The 15,736-nt window shown below is 44.8% G+C and overlaps 1 protein-coding gene across 1 annotated transcript in view; it reads right to left on the bottom strand.

The window, feature by feature from the left end:
- The window catches only part of SLIT3 (slit guidance ligand 3), a 588,267-nt gene that overhangs the window by 532,522 nt on the left and 40,009 nt on the right, over positions 1-15,736 (bottom strand). Inside the window, exons 2-3 of the mRNA XM_070517106.1 lie at positions 10,072-10,143; positions 3,761-3,832 (exon numbers count right to left, since the gene is read on the bottom strand). Coding sequence (XP_070373207.1) covers positions 3,761-3,832; positions 10,072-10,143 — 144 coding nt within the window. The remainder of the gene's footprint in view (positions 1-3,760; positions 3,833-10,071; positions 10,144-15,736) is intronic.

Genomic DNA, 15,736 nt, shown 5'->3' with positions numbered 1-15,736 from the left:
CACTATTATCACTTCCTGGATAATTCAAAGATCTTAGAACATTTAAATTCCATTACCTCTCCCAATTTTTCTTCTATTGTTTCTATTCAAGCTTCTTTTAATCTAGAACAGTCAACTTCCAGCTCTTTCACGACACTGACTTTTTGAAGAGACCGGGGCAGTTATCTTGTCAAATTTCTTACCTACAGAATTTGTTTGTTTCCTCTTGGTTTCATTTAACTTGTTCCTCTATCCTGTTCACTTCCCCAAAACCAGAAGTGAGATCTAGCTAAATCAGATTTAGCGTAAACATATTTAGCAATAATACTTCATAGGCAATGCTTTGAATTTTATATTTTGTCACATCAGGGACATGATAATTCTAACCTCATAATATTGTTGTATGGATTAAATGAGATGGCATATGTCAAGTGTCTAAGCTGTTATCGGATGCGTAATAGGGAAAGAGCAGAGTTTCTCAACCTCAGCACTATTAACATTTCGGACTGGATAATTCTTTGTTGTTGCAGTTTCCCTGTGCATTGTAGTTTATCAGCATTCTTGACCTCTACCCATTACGTGCCAGTAGCATCCTACAGTTGTGACAACCAAATATGTCTCTGGACATTGCCAAGTATCCTATGGGGGAGAAAAATGGTCCCAGCTCAGAACCACTAGTATAGAACAAAAAACTCAACTATCTGACAAACATTCCATAAGCACTTACTATCACACCTTTGTGCAAGGCTTTGAGAAAGACAGCTAAATGGAACATGATTGCTGATCTCAACATACCCATGGTTTTGGGGACAGACAATCAAGCAAATAGGGAATTAAAATACGATATGATAAGTGCTGTGATGGGGACAGTCATGTGTTGTTGTGAGAGGAGGGGCACCTAACCCAGTCCGCAGCAGAGGTCCCTTCATGCAGAAAGAGAGAATTCTGAGTTGAGACCTGAAGGACAGAATTCTCTCCCCTTTCCATTAAGCCTTAAGAGATCAAACCAATAACGACCAATCCAAATGGAAATAAACACTTCAGAAATGAATTATCAAAATGCATATAGTTCCCAGTCTGTATTTCAGAGCACAAGAAGTCAATAAAGATTAATCTACTACCAAATATAGAGACACAGGTAAGGCAAGTCAGGAGTGAGAGGTACAGATGACACAATCAGCCATCAACTTCTTCAGTTGTTAACAGCAAATACATTCTATTTTCTCATTCTATAGTTCTCAGTCTGGGTGGGGACAGACTGGATAACCAAAACCAGATTAACACCAGTCAGGATAAGTTCACACACACACACTCCCTCTGGCTGATACTGAAAGGCCTTAAATGAAGGTGCCTATCCAGCTATGTATACTCGTCCAGCTGCCTATACCTCCACCTTCTTCCTGACCAAGTACTTCTTCAGCTCACTTGCAGTATCAGTCAGAGACTGGCTAGCTGTTCACTGAGCCTCTTTCCTTTCCTTCCTTGGCGTACAGCTTGACTATCTTTCCCAGCCTCCCCTGCAGTTTACTGTGGGCATGTGAATGGTGCTAGGCCAAGGTATGTAAGAGTGGAAGTAACATGTATTCCTCGTCTCTCCCATGAAAAGCTCCCATGTGCAATCCTTCATGCCGTTTGCCCTTCTGCTGGCTTGATGCAGACAAACAGTGGAACCTTGGAAGCCAAGACTTAAAGATGTCAGAACCGAGGAGTGGAAGGAGCCCAGGTCCCTGAGTCTCTCCTTGGAGGAGAGAGGCCCAGCAACCAGGAACACCCTTACTGGGTTTGCTATGAATAAGAAGTAAACCTCCACTATGTTAAGCCATAAGATTTGAAGGTTTATCTAGTACAACAGTTAGCGTTACCCTCCTAATACACCGAAGTAGAGAAACAGCCAGGTTTACCCTGCAATTGTAGTTCCCTCAGTCCCCTAGACATGCATGGATTTCAGCCGTGTTCACCAAGCCACGGAAAAGTGCCTTTGGCCAGCATATTTCACTGATATTCCCTGGAGTTAAATGGGTATGTGAGAGGCGATTTGCAGGGCCATTGCTAAAGATCACACTTCATCTAATGTCTGCAGCACAGAAGTATAAAAGGACGTGGGCTTTGATGTCAGACAGATGTGGCTTTGAATCTTGGCTCCCCCCCTTGACAATTCTTTGGCTTCATCTCCCTAGGCCTCCATTTCTTCATCTGCAAAATGAGGGAAATAACACCTCACAGGAATTGTGTGGGAATAAAATAATAGATAGCATATAAAACACTGGCATAGTTCCTAGCATGTCCAAAGTACTCAACCCAACAACCATGAAATTAATGAACTGGAAATTTATTTGCCCTTCTAATCAGAAGACTAAGCAAGAGGTGGCCTTTTCACAAAGGACTGTATATTTCTCCTTCTACCGAAATGTTGAATATTTCATACAAAGGAACCAGGTTCAACAAATACTTCTATTTTTTCCTCAGTCTAAATAAGGAGAAGAATTTAAGTTTTAAGAAACTTAAAAATAAAGGTGTAAACAGAGGCAAAATTTATTATTTTTATAACTATTTTCCCTTATAAGAAACGACTGTCATTTTTCAAACCAACAACAGTAGAACATATGCTGACCTCTGACCCAGCAGGAGAGCAATAAACGAGACAGTTCATGCAACAGAGCGGGGAGTAAGCGATTTTGCTGGGTGATTCCCCTTCCCATTCCCATGTCACCCCAGATGGAATGAATCATGGGAAAAGATGGCAGATCACAAAGCTAACACGTTGATGGCAGGTCCTCCACATTACCCACGCCCATCTCTGTAGATGAGACTTGGCAACAGGATTTGTAAATATGGAAGGATCCTTCAAGGTGAGCTGGCGGGGCAGTGAGCTATGGCAGCCCCGTCCCCAGACTGCAGGAGAAGGAGGATGAGATGTCGGGTCAACCAGGACGTGGAAGGAAGTATGGAATAGAGCCGCCCACGCCCACCAGCATGACTAAGTGCTCTTGGGGACAATCCCCACTCAGAGGGCAGAAAGCAAATATCCAGATGTTCTGAGCTGCCAGACGTGATTAACTGAGGAAAGGTGAAGCTGCCCACTTAACCATCTGAGCAGCCCCCTGCAGCAAAGTGACCCAAGAGTTTTCTGCCAAAGCATTAATCAACGAAACAAATGGAGGCTCCATCCATCCCCGACCCCCATCCCTTTTCCTCTCTCCCTCTGATAGAGTCAGAACCGTGGCCTATTTTTAAACCACTGGCAGTGTATTCTCTCGTGGAAATGTGTGGGCTCCCTGACACAGGCTGATGCTCACTCAGAGCAGCTACAGGCACACTGAAGCCTTTGCCCACTCTCTCGTCCTTTCTCTCCCACGAGAATGGGGCAGAGGGGGTGCAGGAAGGAGAGGGCCTGAGGAGGGAGACTCTTCCTGGAGCAGGGGCAGGGGGAACTGACAGTGGTTTCCATGACACGATAACTAACTGCGGGCTTCCTTCCTCCGCAAGAGGCAAGGCTGAGGCTTCGGCGAGAACCAGCCCCATGAACAGATACAAGAGAGAGCTCAAGACTGGGAAAGGAAAAAAGCAAACCCCAGATGCCAATTTTAGCATCTTTTAAAGAAAAAATGTTTATGTGGATCTCAGTGTCTCTTTAACATGCATCTAATGTGCTTTAAATGCAACAGCAAACATTTTATTAAACACTGGAGACTTTTTTTTAGCAAGGTCGCAATGAAGCCAATTTACAAAACAAAAAAAAGAGAGAAAAGATTTTCCAGAAAGGAGGTTGTGCTGTACTTACAATCGCTCCAGCTGCTTCAGATCCTGGAAGGCGCCTCTCTCAATGACGCTGACCTGGTTGTCTTCCAGATGCCTAGAAGCACAGAGGCAGGAATGGTCAAGGACAAGCGGGGGGGGCTCGGGGATCCTCATGCCAGGCTTCAGGCCATGCAGCCACGGTCACTCAGCCCCTCCCGACCCTCAGGGCCTCCCCAGCTGGGATCAGTCCAGTGGGACAAGATAACTCACATCCCAGCTTGGTGTCACAGTATCCAGGGTTTCGCCGGCTGCACACTTCTACCTGACAGATTGGTTTCCATGCCTCTATTTTAAGAATGTTCTCAGCAAATGTCCCCCCCAAGCACTGCAGGATGTTGCACAGAAAAGGAAGAGGGAAAAGCTGCTGCTTATAAAAACCACACATATATTCAGCATCTCTTCCCTTGGAGCCCTCCTCCAAGGATTCAAAAATACTTCATTGAAAAGGGCCTTCTCTGCTCACTCTGTCTCTGGGTCACCTAGTAGAAAGGGGGAAGCTATTGTTAGACAACTGCCTGTGGCGAAGAAACTGGTCGGGTGGCAGCGACTCCCTTGCTCAGGGCCTGACTGTTCCCAACATGAGAGTGAGGGTCACAAAAGCTAGGTCTCCCCAGCCACAGGCTCTGCTGACCTCCAGAGTCCTCCAAGCAGGTGATTAAAGGTTTGATTCATGCATGTGGCATATCCTAAGAATTGAGCATACAATGAAACATTTGTTTCTGTAACTTAAAAAGAAAAAAATGGCAGGTTAAAATGGATTAGCTGAACAGCAGAGGAGGGAAGCAAGGGAGAGGGGCTGACCCTGGTACCTGAATGGGATTTAGGGGGAATGTAGTTGTGATTGAAGGATGTTTCTTTGGAACGTGGAGTTTAGGAAGGGCTGTGGTTCCTCTGGATTAGGCAGGAGGAGGGGCGCCCTGAAGCATCTGAAGGGAAAGCAGAAGGAAGGAAGAGTAGCCTTGAGGAAGCTTGGCCTTCATTTCAAAATGATTCCTTCCACCAGCCAGCCCTCCACCTCTGAGACATTCTATAACCCCTACACTTCTTAGGCTAAACACTCTGGCCCTTGTGTTGATTTTCCCACTATGCCTAAGGACTAAGAGAGTAAGGACTTTTGTTCATCATCAAACTCTCAGCCCTAACACAGTTGCCTAGCACAGCAGCCACTTAATAAAGGTTTATTGAATGGACGAAAAACTAAAGAAGACTTTGGGCCACAGCACATACGGATTTTATTATCAAGGAAAAGGGAGCAGGACACATCAAGTTTCTGACTTAAACTATCCGAGTGATGGGGTATTTTGTTACGGGTCAACAATATTTTATGTTTTTGTGAATTTGTTGCAAACAATTAAAAATCAGGATATTACACACACATACACACACACACCCCCCCCAAAAGAAACTCCTTTTGGAAAATTAGCTGTCCCATTACCAAATATCGACCATTGCCCAGAACTGAAAATGGGCCAGGCAGGGCACACGGGCTCCCAGTTTGTCACAGTCCTCATCCACTCTGATTCACACAGTTATGTCACTTTTGGGTGCTGTAAGCTGGCCTCTTAGAGGCTCCTCACTTAACATATATGGACACCATGGAACAGAGAGGTCAAGAGCTTTATCCAAGGAGAAATTATTTGCATAGAGTCACACATCTAGCGAGGGTGCACTCTCTAACTCACAGTCTGGGCTGCAAGCCAGATTTGGTTTAGAACCCTTTTCCTGCTTGCTTACTAGCTAATGGTGTAATGTAGGGCTATCTACTCAACCTCTCTGAGACTCAGTTTCCTCATTTGTAAGACAGAAGAAATAAAACATCTCATAAGTCCTTGTGAGAATAAAAATTCAACAAAGTATGTAAATTATCTAGCCCAGGATCTGGAGTACAATTAGAGGCTCAATAAATGTTCTTTTCCTTCCTTTCTCTTCCTTTTACATCCTGCCATATGGCAGGGAGGGCCTTGGAATGCTAATAGGCTCACACGAGCATATCTTGCTAAACAGGGAACCTGTTAAATATTAGTGAGTAGTGGTTGGTTCAGTTGGGTTTTTACTATCAATCAATCCATCACTGAGCATGTTGTCATTACTTCCCAATTATAACAAGGAGCAACCCTAGGGTGGCTGAGTGTCACATCCCCTCTGGGTTTCTGAAGGAGTGGAACTCCAAGCTCCGGTGATGAATCTCTCGGTTCTGTACTAATTAATCTAACACTAGTAGGTTCTTTTGGAAAGGGGAGCAGAAGAAATGCAAATACATCTGTATTAGACATCTGCCCCTCTTCCACTGTGCTCAGGCCCTGGAAGGCTAACTTTTATCAGCTTCATCAGAAGCTTCTTTGACTCTGGCTTCCTGTTGGGTTCAACCAATGGGAGTCACCAGCAGGAGATCAGAGGGTGGAAGGAGAGCGAGCAAGGTTGGAGGCTTCCTCCCTGCCAGGTCACTTCCGGTTGACTACATCCCTCTGCCTAGGACCACAGGTCCTGCAGGTAGTTCCTACCTTTGTGGGGCTGGTGTACCCACTTCCTTCCACCACTCCTTGAGGCCCAGAGGCCTGTTATTGCTAGCTCCAGGGAACTGCACCATCCCTTCTTGGTTTCTCCGAACCTTGCCCACACCTTTGCCAATAATTCCTTATTTAGCTCTCTTCATTTGTCCCGTGTGAGTATAATCTCTTTCCTGCTGGGAGCCTGACTGATAGGGTATCTAGGGCCCCTTCCACATCTACTTCCTAAATCTATCAGAGTCCAGCCTAGCACCTGGCACTTAAAGGCTCAATAAATAATCAATATTTGATGAATAAATGAATCAATGGATGGATGAGCTGTGAACCCCCTATCCAGACTTCTAGGCTGAGATGCAATTCAGGAGCTTGTGCTAAAGCCATTGATACCACTCATTTTACTGACCAGATACAGGAGGCCAGGGGATCCAGGAAAGGCGGGATGCCCAGAAGGGCTGTCCATGGCTTGAGTCTGTTCTGAGTTAGAGGGACACAGACTGTGTTCATTTTCAGCTCTTCTGGCATTGTGGGGTTTTTTTGTTTTAACACTGGATCAGAATCAGAAATCGCCCCCATGTGATGATGGCTGGGGTGGAGTTTAACTCTTTTATTAACCCCATTTGGGATAAAGCTGGTTCCCACATTGTGGGCATAGTAAAGTCCTTGCAACAGACTACTAAAAAAAGGGAAGATAATCGATACCACCAGAAGAGACCTTCTCCTACTCTCACCCTGTGGGATAAAGAATTGTTATAGGCAATTCTCGTATCTTTGAATGCACTTTATTTAGGCAAAATTGCCTTTGGATGAATCCAAAGTTCCCAATCTCCATTTTATCAGCTTTTGCCCATTCACCTGCACCATATTAACAGTTCTGCATGGAAATGGGTGGCAAGCCCAAATTATTCAGGACTATTGAGTCTTTTCTGGCTTCACTATAAATTGTAAATAAGAAACAGATACGAGGATTGTGTCAAGGTGTGATGAAAGCTTTTCAAAAACGATAGTTGTCTAGGTTACTCAGCTAAAAAGAATAGATTGAGGGAAAATATGGTTTAAATGTCTGGATATTTTATTGGTGTTAGCTAGAAAGCATTTCAGCTATCCCATCTAGCAGATTCTTTCACAGTAATAAAGGGCCACTTGAATGGGATTGTCTTTGAGCTGATAAGGAAGATAATGAAACACAGTATATTAACAGAGTCTATCCAGTGGGGGAAGGGGGAGGGTTCTGGCATTGCTTATCAAAATAAGAAGAATGTACCAATTAACTGAAAAGATAAACTGCAGTCAAAGGAATGTTGTAGACCATCCAGAGGATATTAATACGATCTTTTGTGATTATTTTAAACTTTCTATTTGCAGAGAGCAGATATGGAAATTGGAATTTTTATTAGTCTTTCTGATGTAATGGTAAGAAAATCAAAGGGTTATTTTTGACTTTGTTAGAAAATGAAGCATTAGGTGAAATTTCTGACTTGTATGAAAGGAAATCTCTCACAGATGCAGGGGGAAGAGGTGGAAAAAATAGAGAAGCTAAATGTCTGTTATTTAAGCTGACAAATGACTTGGAATCAGGGGTTTACTGCCTATATCTCTTCAATAAAAATCACCCTAAAATTGAGCCACAGAATTCCCCCACTCTTATACCAATCTCAATTCTGATCCACACATTCTTGGTCAGGGCTGCCAGTGATTTGACAGACACGTGACTGCTTAGGGCAAAAGAAAGACTTGGCAGAGGGTGGGGTCTTCCCTCCGAGGATGGAGAGAGGCGAGTACACAGGACAATGACTGGAGAACACGTGGAGGGAGAGCATCTGCCAGCTGGAGGCCCAGCAGTCAGATCCCAGTGTCCTCACACTGGTGCTCAGGGAAACTTGGGTAAGCCCTTTGCACATCAGAGCTGTATTTACAAAATGGCTAGACAATCACCCTCTTGGTTTCCTAAGCTTTCTATAATGCAAATGAACAGCGGCGCCTGCATGGGGGTTAGAAAGCACACATTCTGGGTTCTGATTCCTCCTCCTTCCACTACCTGCTATGTGAAGTTGGGACCACTTAACCTACCTGGGCCTCTGTTTCCTCTGGGCAGACAGAGGTTAACAATAATGCCCACCTCTATGTTACCCCTATGTAATACAGAGCTTCATCTGTGGAAGTTAGCATGCACACCTTGGTCATCATCTCTCAATCAGAAAAACAATGTTACAAAGCAATACTCCACAAGTTGCAGTGAGAATAAACAAACTGTTATGAAAATGTTAAAACCATAAAATATTTTATGTGCGACAATGAGAGATGCAATGAAGGACTTCTAACAATTTGTTATGGGCTGAATTGTATCCCCTCAAACTTCATATGTTGATGTCCTAACACCCAGTCTATCAGAATGAGACTTTTTTTGGAGACAGGGTCTTTACTGAGGTAACTGAGTTAAAATGAGATCATTGAGGCGGGCCCTTATACAATATGACTGGCGTCCTTATAAAAAGGGCACATTTGGACACAGACAGACACACCTAAAGTGAAAGCAATGTGAAGAAACCCAGGGAGAAGAAAACCATCTAAAAGCCAAGGAATTCCTGAGGCTTCCAGAAGCTAGGAGAGGCCTGCATCAGAGCCTTCCCTCACAGCGCTAAAAGGAACCAACCCTGCCAACACCTTGATTTTGGACTGCTGGCCTCCAGAACTGAGAGACAATAAATTTCTGTTGTTTGAGCCACCCAGTTTGTGGTACTTGGTACAGCAGCCCTATCAAACTAATATACTATTCATTCCAGATTTTACAGATGAGAAAACTGAGGCCCAAAGAGGCATGGTGATTGGCCCAAGGTCACATGAGCCATTAATTCTGAGTCAGACCAGAATCTGGTACTTCCTGTCCCTGGAATAAAGGTCACTGCAGTATAAAGGGCTATTAGTAAAAAGAAGGAGGTAGCTTCAGATACCAAGACTTCGGCTGCTACTTCTAGTAAACATTTGCCTGCCAAGATTTCATGACAAAACAAACACCAAGGCAGTGACCAAATGGCCAAGATTATGCTCTAGGTCTGGAGTCACACTTATGAGTCCAAATAAATTTCCTTCCTGAGTAAGGAAGGAAAGAGGGTCCAATTGCTCCTCTCTTGTACCTCTGAATATCTGAGACTTGTCAATGGGCAAGCACTTGGGCAGCTTCTTCCCACTCATAGACTTAGGGATAGGTACACAATATTTAACAACAAAACCTGATATTCCTTGTCCCCCTACTCCCACCCCATTCCACCAATGCCCATCTCAAATTTGGCTACCTGTCTGCACAGCTGTGGGTGTTCAGCGAGGGCTCTGACCCTGTCTGACACTCTCCCTCCCTCCTCCCCTCCTCTCCATCAACGAACAAGATAAATAACTTGTGTCCTGATTGCTCTTTCAATGCACAGGCTGGAGAAGAAATTATCATCTCTATGGAAGGGAAGCATGGTTAGTCAACCTGACATTGCTGTCATCCTAGAAGCTGGGCATGTTGATTTATTCGTGTAGAGCCTTCTGTTTTCCCTTATTCGTGTAGAGCCTTCTGTTTTCCCTGTCACTGGAACTGACTTCTTCCATCGGTCTAGCCCAGCCAGCAGCATTGAGACACAGAACAAGATACCTGTGAAAACCTGGGTGCACTAATGAAGGGCTTTCTGCTGCAGAATGGTGAACTCCTGTTGCCCAGTGCTTGAGAGTGTGATGTCAGGGCAGTGGAACATTTTTACAAGGCTGAAGAGCTAAAAATGAAAATGTTGGACAGTCATGTGCTACTTACAAGACACGGAGGTTCTTGAGTCCAGCAAAGTCCATCTTGGTGATCCTGGTGATATTATTTCTGTCCAGGTCACTGCAATGGAGAGCAAATCTGGGTCAGATCTTTGAAGGTTACGCTTACGGTCCATTCAACCCAGAACTGACTTGGATTGGAGGAACATTGCTTGTCAAGGAGGAATAATATGATTAATGATATCCCCTGAGCATGCCCAACTAACCTTAAGAATCTTGTATGGAATAAATTATCCATTATGTATGTAGTAGAGCCCTGTTATATTTAGCTGCTTGGCTTCTGCTGCCCCTTCATCAGGTAACAAATTTTCCTTGGGAAGCTCCCCTCTCCCAACTCTTAGATCATGCAGTGTAAGTTGACCCCTCTTCCCAGCTCCAGTGATGGGCACCTGATCAAGCCCAGGCTTACGAGCATCTTCACTCCTTCTGACTACAGTAATGGTTTCAGGAATGAATACATGATTCAAATTCCCAATAGCTTTCTCTCCACTGTGGTCACTAATTTGCTCAGCACTGCCAGAAGCCATCTTGCTACCATGAAGAGAGAGCGTTCCAGAATCAGGATACGAGAAAAGACCGATTCCTGCTGCTATCCTGAGTATCTGGATCCAGCCATGCCTGAAGCCAGATACCTCTGTATCTGGAGATTACATGAGGCAGTCTATCCCATCTCCCTTATATTTTGGCTTAAACCAGTTTGAGTTGAATTTTCTATCGCTTGAAACCCAAAGAACCTTGACTGACTTTGGTACCTAAGTAGGTACTTGTCGTTTTCCCAGCTAGTTTGCAAATTCCCTGAGGGCAAAGATCTTATCTCATTTAACTCCATAGCTCGACATGATAGAATGTGTGCTTGGCACAGAGCGGACACAGCTTTGCTAATCTGATTCATTAGGTACAGACAGCTACATGGATTACTCTTGCCTCAACTTCAAGGCTTAAGCTCCTGATAATGGCCTCAAAGAGAAGAATTTGCCATGGAAGAACTGAAAATGATATGGTGGCATTAGTGTTGGGGAGAAGAGGGCACCACAGGGGTAGGAAACCAGGATTAAGGAAAAACCAGAGTCAAGAATGAACCTGTGAACAACTGTATAAATATAGTTTAGTGCTCACTAAAATTATCTAAGAAGACTGGATACAAACACAAAAAAGGACCACGAATAATACGTTACAATTCTTAATATGGGGTGCTAAACAATTAATTTCTATTTACCATGCTTCCTTATGAGAAACTTTTCAGAGTTTTGGCCAAGTTGGATTTTAAACCAAGTATCTATGAACTGGCTTAGCTTTCCTCCTAAACCTTTAGGTACTAAGAGGCCATTTCCCAATGATGGATCCCCCTCCAAATGTTCACTACTTCTTTGGTGTTCCTAATCGGGTCCTAAAGTTGCCATCCTGCAGTCATGTCTCAGAAAGACCTGAGTTCTACAGTTGCATAAAAAGAATAGGGAAAAAAACTTTCAGATTCTAGCACTTTGTTCTCCTAATATCGGAAATAACACTGAAATAAGAATCAAGTGAGTCCTTGAGTGACCTCACCTGGGAACCATCTCCCTTCCTCAACCAGTTTTCCACTATTTAAAATAGCAATCAAGGTTGTTTCTTAACCAGCCTGTGATGGAGAGAGGCAGTATTTAGGCTTCTCAGACTACGTTGAGCGCTGGTAAAGGAAGATCAAGAACTACACAGGGAAACAGAGAAGGGATGCTGATGCAAGAGTTACACACCAGCACACAGACGGAAATCTCTGAGCTCACAATCACCACAAGCATTCTTCTCACCTCCTGTCTCAGTTGGGATGGATGTTTGGGGGCCTTAACAACTGCAAATGTGACAACGCAACTAAAGGTTTAACTACTGGGACACGGCATGGCATCTCAGCAGCTTGTGCTAGTGGCTGTGGCACCAATATTGTCAATCAATATTTATTATGTGAAGGGCCACAAAGTGTGCTGCTGAAATGCTAAAAACTTGGGAGCAGGGGTATGGGTGGGGACTGTGGGGTTGCCCCAGCTACAGAGTCAGTGTTTGGGAGGCTAAGCTTCAGAAGCAAGAAGTCCTGAGTTCAAATCCCTGCCCTGCCACTCACTGAGCGACCTAAGGTCAGTTCACTTCATCTCTAAGGCTCAGTTTCTCCATCTACAAAATGAGGGTGACAATCTCAACCTCAAAAGTTTTTACAAGGGTTAAATGAGATGATGCATAGACAGTGCTTATCCGGCATTTGTCAAATATCCAATCATGACAGCTATTGTTACTATAATTAGTTGACTGCATCCCAGCCCCCCCCACCGCAATCACTGAAATTTCAATGCACCAAGAGCAGCTGACCGCTGCACCCCAAACTCTGTGCCTAGAGATGAATCCTGGATCCCAAGAGACTCTGTTGGCGTGCAATCTTCCTAAAGGTAAAAAGGGGTGCATTTCTGGCTGATAAAAAGAGTGACAGTGCCATGAGTGTTCCCCTCGCACTGCCTCTCCCTCACGGCATTTCTATAACACCTATTTCCACAGTTTCTCCCCCTGCCCCACCCAAGAAACACACTGCCAGACTGCCAGGGAGAGGGTCAAGGAGCACGGGGCCTTTGAGGTGACACATAGCGTTCAAATCCCTGTCCCACCTCCCACTCCCAGCTGTGTGAGTTTGAGTAATTTACTTAATTTCTCTGAGCCTCCATGCTTTATGTAACCCTCTCCTACTTGCAAATCTTGGAGTGGTGAGAATGACAAAGCCTGGATCACAGACGTGCTTGGCTGAAAACGGGAACGAACTAAAGTGACACTGAGAAGGTGCTGCACTACCTCATGGGCCCATCCCCACTCCCACCGCCCCCATCCTCCCAATCCAGGCTCCTCTGGACCGTTAGCCACATTTCTCAGCCTTCAGCTTTGGCCTCTGGGAGAATCAGTATATCCCAGCCTAGTACGAGATCTGAACCATCTGCAGGCGTGATCCCACAAGGGGGATCCTGGCTGGGGAAGCAATTAGAGAGTCTAGATGCGGGGTAGAGAAGTGGGGTCATTTAAAAATATGTCTGCAAATGGTTTCTTTGACACACCTACCATGAAGAGGCAGAGCCTATGCCCCTTTGCCTTGAACCTGAGCAGACCCTTGTGACTGCTTCGACTACAGGACTGTGGCCGAAGTGATGCTGCAGAACTTCTGAGGCTAGATCAGAAGAGGCAACGTGTGACTGCCTGGCTCTTTCCCAGAGCACTTGCACTGGGGCCCTCACCTGAGCTGGCATGTGAGATGACCAGAAGACCTAAAGCCTCCATCAATGAGAAATGTGAGGGGACGAGGGAAGGAAAGACAGACAGACAGACAGACAGAGGTGCCTGAGGAGCCCCAGCTGTTCCAGCTCTGGCTGTGTGTTTTCACAGCCTAGAGGTCAGGCCCATACTGCACCTTTGAGATTCCAGTTCCAGCTACCATCTGGCCATGACTTATGAGAAACTCTGAGCCAGATTACCTAGGAGAACCACTCTTGAATTCCTTCCCACAGAAACCGTGAGAGAGAATACTAAAATGAGCGCTCTGTCTGAAACCATTAGGTTTCAGAGTGATTTGCTTTGCAATGATAAAGAGATGAAAGAAAAAGAGAAAGTCACCTTCCAAATATTTAATTTACCATTAACAATGGAACTCCATTCATGTGACTCTCATGGCACGTCCTTTCTGAAGCTTGCCTGCCACCCTTGAGACCCTTTGTCCTGTCATTATGGTCAAGGATGGCTCACAAGGGCCAAAGGCATCCAAGTCATTCTAGGGATGAGGTGAGAACTGGTCCTTCTCTCAGACTCTGAGGAGTAAAAACTGCATAATTAGGGTTGCCCATCCCTCCAAGTGGGGCTTAGGATACCATGGAATCACCCTGGTGTTATATTAGTAATCAGGAGAGTGGATATTGATCACTGAACATTGTGGCAGAGACTGGCATGTCCACCACACCATTTCCCCCTGTCTGGTGCACACAAGTAGACTACATTTCTCAGCTCCCCTTGCAGGTGGGTGCAACTATGTAACTGAGTTCTCATCATTGCTTCCTGCAGAAGCAACATATGCTGCCTTCAGGCCTGATCCATAAAACTTCCTGCCCAATCCTCCACACTCTTTCTCTTCCCACATCTTGGGCTAGATTCAGTAGATCCAGTGGAAGACTCCAAAAATGGCAGATAGAAAGAGCCTGAGTCCCTGAATGACTGCAGGAAACAGAAATCCTCCCTCCTCTGTCTCCCCATTTACAGACTCAGACATGTTCAAGATAGAACTCTTAAGCCACTGAAATTCTGGGACTATTTGTTATGGCAATCTACATTGACAAATGCAATATCTCTGAGTCAGTAGCTTTCCATGTTTTTTTTTTTTCCTTCTCTTTGCAACAGTTCTGAAAGGTAGCTGCTATTATCTTCCTTCAACAAATACTGAATACCACCTTAATAAGAGCTGATATTTGTTGGGCCCAAACTACACCCCAGGCACTGTGCTAAAAACTTTACGTTCATTCTCTCTTATCCACACAGTAATCATTTGCGGTAGGTACCATCATGATCCCATTTTTCACCTGAGAAAACTGAAGCCTAATCTCCCCCACCTCCACCCTAGCTTATAAAATTTTACCAACAAAGTAACTTTCCACGAAGTCACACAACCAGTAAGCGGCAAAGGCTGGGATGTGAACTCAGACTCTCTGATTGCAGAAGCCAAGTCTTTTATGACATCATGCTGCCCCATCTATAACTAAAGTCTATGTATTTTCTACTGCATCATATTAACTGCTGACTCAAAGAAAAATGAATGAATAAATAAATAGAACAGAACAGAATAGAGCTGCCCATCCCTAGGTCTTGAACAAGGGGTACTCCTAGTGGCTTCGCTGCTTCCCACTCCAGCAAGATGGCACGTTCCCTATTCTGTCTCCCAGTGAGGTCTAGGCCACTGGGAGTGCTGAGCCCCTTTGCAAACTCCAGGGGGAAGTGCTTTCTTGCCGTTTTGCTCAACATGGTCTCTGCCATGTTGCTCCATCATCTACCATGTTGCCTCCATAAACAGGCGCCTCCATGGTAATCTCCTGCATTGTTTTTCTCCAGCCCAAGCAGTGAATCATAAACCAATGCTGTGAGTTGCAACTTTGTGGTATTTTCACATCTGTTTGACACCTTGGGTGGGGTGGGGAGGAAGAGGAATCCAGAACAACATTGGAAAAAATGAAACAAAAATGTTCCAGGGCAGGCCACTGTCCCTGTCTGGGCACCTCTTTCTGATTCATTCTGTGGCATTCCTGAAAAATTTTCTTTTTGCCGTGGCACATCTGGGAAGGGGAAGCAATAAAACAACTCCTAGTGAAGCAGCAGAGTGTAGAGAAAAGGGCTTCAATTGTAAACCCAGAAGATGTGGATTTGAGTCCCCACTTCCTCAATTCTCAGCTGTGTAACTTTGGGAAAGTCACTTAACTCTGCTGAGCTCCAGTTGTCAGTGTTGTTGTTGAGACTTCTGTAAAATATGACCAAGAATACCAGCTCCACAGGATTATCATGAGGCTCAAGAGATAAGCTGTGTGAGCAAGTACTTTCTAAACAGCATTCAAAGTGGTTAACTTTTCACCCAGAGCTAACAACCAGCAGGGAGAGGATGCAGAGGTGGAGGT

Source organism: Equus asinus, chromosome 9 (assembly GCF_041296235.1).
Source record: "Equus asinus isolate D_3611 breed Donkey chromosome 9, EquAss-T2T_v2, whole genome shotgun sequence".
Classification (NCBI taxonomy): domain Eukaryota; kingdom Metazoa; phylum Chordata; class Mammalia; order Perissodactyla; family Equidae; genus Equus; species Equus asinus.
The sequence above is the reverse complement of the archived record's forward strand: the minus strand, read 5'-3'. Positions and strand labels throughout refer to the sequence as shown.